Source organism: Setaria italica, chromosome VIII, assembly GCF_000263155.2.
Source record: "Setaria italica strain Yugu1 chromosome VIII, Setaria_italica_v2.0, whole genome shotgun sequence".
Lineage (NCBI taxonomy): Eukaryota > Viridiplantae > Streptophyta > Magnoliopsida > Poales > Poaceae > Setaria > Setaria italica.
In genome coordinates this window covers 9,675,727-9,679,558 of record NC_028457.1, presented here as the reverse complement: position 1 = coordinate 9,679,558, position 3,832 = coordinate 9,675,727, and the positions used below count along the sequence as shown (strand labels likewise).

The following is a 3,832-nucleotide window of genomic DNA, read 5'->3' as shown; positions in this document are numbered from 1 at the left end:
GTGGTGGTGGAGGTGGTGGCCGGCGGGTGGGGTTGTCGTGGCCAGCAGGTGTGGTGGTGGAGGTGGTGGTGGTGGTGGCCGCCAACACTGGTGACTGTTTTTTTTAATTTTTTCTGAAATATGTTGCCGAGTGCCTGACAAAAAACACTCGGCAAAGTTTGTTTGCCGGCAGTTTTTTTTGCCATGTGCCGTTTGCCGAGTGTTACACTAGGCAAACGGTTCGCCGAGTGTTTTTTGGCACTCGGCAAAGATCTCGTTTCCCGTAGTGAGTTTTATATACAATACAGTCTCATTCCTTGAAGTTCAATTGTTTTAGTATAACGATAGATAGCATATCAGGGAGTAACTTTAAATGTCTACATCCAATATATAGCATATCAAAGACTACAATGGAGTAGTGTATGGCTACCATATAGTTAAAACCTCCAATTTGTGAAAGTTGTGCTCAATTAAAAATTCATAAGGAAACAGAAACATTTTCATAACTCTACAATTTGTGTAAAAATGAAGCGGAGAAACTACTAATTTGATGTGATATATGCTTGTCATATATGCTTGGTACGGTGCTCACGTTGAAGCCTCCAATTTGTGAAAGTTGTGCTCAACTAAAAATTCATAAGGAACATTTTCATAACTCTAAGCTTCCAATGGCAATCACACACAAGTGGTGTGGCATAGAAAAAGGTGAAGCGGAGAAACTACTAATTTGATGTGATATGCTTGTCATCTAGCTAAGAGCATTAATATAATTGGCTACTAATCAATGCATACCTCTTGTTTTGGAGGAATTTTCGGAGTTCTACAATGAGCAGGGATTGGTCCTTTACATTGTGAATGGCCGTGTATTTGTTTATGTCGAGATGTTGCAATATGTTGATGAGGACTTGCGCCAGGTCAGGTTCCCGGCCAATGGAAAGAAAGGCTCCACAATCATATTGCGATTGAAGCTCATCGTAAACCGCCTTGGCAAGAGTTGTCTTGCCCAGTCCCCCAACTCCAACCACAGAAACTATCTTCATCTTTCTGCTGCTTCTGCTGCCACCGGAGACGTCAGAATCTCCGAACGCCGGCAGAAGCATGGCTTTTCTTTTTTTGTTTTTGAGATCAGGCAGAAGCATGGCTATGAGCTCTGCCCTCGGATTGTCAATGCCGATGAGCTGCTTCGCTTCTTTGTGCATGTCCGCAAGGCGAGGATCCGGCTTCGTCGCCGGGGAAGGCAGAGCCACCGCAACGGAGAACCTGTTACGGCGGTCAGCCACCTCCTGGAGTCGCTTCTTCATGTCCTCGATGGCGCCGGCGATGGTGTGGCGCGGCTTGCTCTTTTTGAGGAAGTCGGCAATATTCTTGAGGAGACGTTTGAGCAGGCCACTCTTGTTATCAGCTGGGGCGTCTACGTCGAGGATGCTGACAAGGCAGGTGTCGAGGATGTCCTCCATGTCGTAGGACGCCTCCCTGACCTCGCTAGCCCACAGCCGGACCTGTGGATCCAGCTGCTCCGGCCGCACCTCGCCGACCTTGCTGAGAGCCGTCTGCGCACTCTCGAGCTCATGTTTCAGAGACTCGATTTGCTGAGGCAGGCCCTTCTGCAGCTTGTACTCCGCCTGGAGCAGCTCGCCGAGCTTGCCGATGACACTACCCACCGCCCCGGCCACAAGATCCATGCCTAGCTCTTGAGATGAAACCTGCAAGCATACAAGGCCATTGATTAATTGTGAAACCAAGGAAATGGGAAGCCAGAAAACAAAAATTAATGCGATTGAGGGCAATTCATTCAAAAGAAAGAACGAAATCTAGATCGAGGCCATTAATCAAGAATTTTAGATAAGATATGGGGGGGGGGGGGGGGCAAATTAAAGTCGCGCACCTTGCTGGTTCAGCTCTTGGATTGTGCTTGAGGAAAGAACGAAGGATTGATGGGTGGTTGAGTTCAAGATGAAGGCTGGAGCAGCTCGCCGATGACGCTGCCCACCGCCCCAGCCACAAGATCCATAGCCGGAATAGGATATTGGCCGCTCCAATGATGACTTATCAGCTGGACCACTGGACGATGGTACATACAGTCTAGGCAAGCTGGCCGACATGCAAGTGGGAACTGGACTTATTGATCCTTCCATGGCACCCATAAACTGTTGACCAAAGTCCTCACATTTCGTCAAGGAAATGATCCTTGACAGTCGGCAGCCAAGCAAATCACATTTCTGTGGCTCTCTATACTTGGCGGGTCTTGCTTAGGGGTTGGCTGCTAGGGACAACTTACTTGGCAGTTTACCTATCACTCTGGTAAAAACGATTTGTGCTTAACGTGCTGGCAGGCATAACTTGCACCCTCCAGCACAAAGGTGATGGGACCCGCAAGGCTAGTGCCTGCTAGCACAGATGCCGCCTAAATAAAGCCGCAAACAACTTCTTCCCCAGCTACTTTCCATTTGGATCTTGCCCGAGAGGAGCTCGAGAAAAGCTCCAAAAATACCAAATCTAAGGGGAAAATTTTGCTCTTGTTTTCTTTGAAGGAGGTGGCTATAAAAGATGAGTTTGTGCCATTCCAACCTTGTTTTTCAACTTGTATTCATCATTTCTAGCTTCATTAGGTTATGATCTAGATCTAGACCTAGACCTAGTAGAGAGAGAAGGAAAGAGAGAGAAAATAATTAGAGATGGATTATTTTGTAAATAAAATTTTATTGTCATATGATAACCATTACAATGCTATGCTTGTTATTTTAGTGTAATATAGAATTTTTCCTACTTATTAATTATTACATTTATAATTTTAATTAATGAGGTTGATTGAATTTAATATATAATTGAGTTTGATTTTTTTCCTTCTACTTATTAATTATTACATCCATGGTTTAATTGAGTTTCATTTAGGATGACATAGAGATATTTTTTAATATATTTGTTCCTACTTATTAGTTACTACATCCATAATTTAACTAGGTTTATAGAATTGAGTTATTAATTACTGCGACACATAGGTCATTAAATTAGTTAATATAATATAGAATTGTTGACATAGGTTGTTAAATATGGATCACACAGCATGGATGTATGGCATACAGAGACATTCAGATACATTCATGTCAAAGGTAACAAAGTTTGTCGAGGCTATGGAGAAGTAATGCTTGCATTTGCAAGACAAAGCAAAGACGTTGTCCGTGTTTTGACTATAGCAACAATATTGTATGGGAGGATACTGATGTCATCAAGAGCCATCTAATAAAGCAAGATTTTGTGGATGGATACACAATTTGGTCCCTCCATGGTGAGGCAGGAGGTACTTTCAACAACACAGACATCGATACTGGCTTTGATGAAGTGGGTGGTGATGATGCAAGTGAAAATGATCATGTTATGATAGATGATGATTATGGCTGTCGAGATCAAAATGGTGATAAAAAAGATGCGCGTGTGGAACCACAGGTGGACGAGGAATGTGATTTTGATATGGAGGACATGTTGCGCTACATTGAACAGGAAGTATTGCTAGGGAGTGCTAAAGGGTTAGATAATTTTGAGACACTCCACAAAGCAGCAAAGGACCGTATGTATGAGGGATGTGGGAAGGAGTGGGCAGTGTTGCATTTTATCCTTCATCTTCTGATCCTAAAGGCTAAATTAATCTAGTCAGACAATAGTTTCAATGATCTCCTTACTCTACTGGGCAAGTTGCTCCCAAATCCTAACTTTGTGCTAGAAAACATATATGAAGTAAAGAAGATTATCAATCCATTAAAGATACATGTGCAAAGAATACACATGTGCAGGAACCACTGCATATTGTACCGTGATGAGTAAGCAGTATTGGAAAAGTTTTCAAATTGTAATGCTG

The 3,832-nt window shown here is 43.3% G+C and overlaps 1 protein-coding gene across 1 annotated transcript in view; it reads right to left on the bottom strand.

Annotated features, from left to right (window-relative positions):
• Window positions 1-2,058, bottom strand: part of LOC101755369 (putative disease resistance RPP13-like protein 3) — a 6,666-nt gene extending 4,608 nt beyond the window's left edge. The window contains exons 1-2 of the mRNA XM_004978965.3: window positions 1,865-2,058; window positions 772-1,682 (exon numbers count right to left, since the gene is read on the bottom strand). Of these exons, the coding sequence (XP_004979022.1) occupies window positions 772-1,661 (890 nt within the window). The 5' untranslated portion in view covers window positions 1,662-1,682; window positions 1,865-2,058. The remainder of the gene's footprint in view (window positions 1-771; window positions 1,683-1,864) is intronic.
• Between the last annotated feature and the right edge of the window lie 1,774 nt (window positions 2,059-3,832).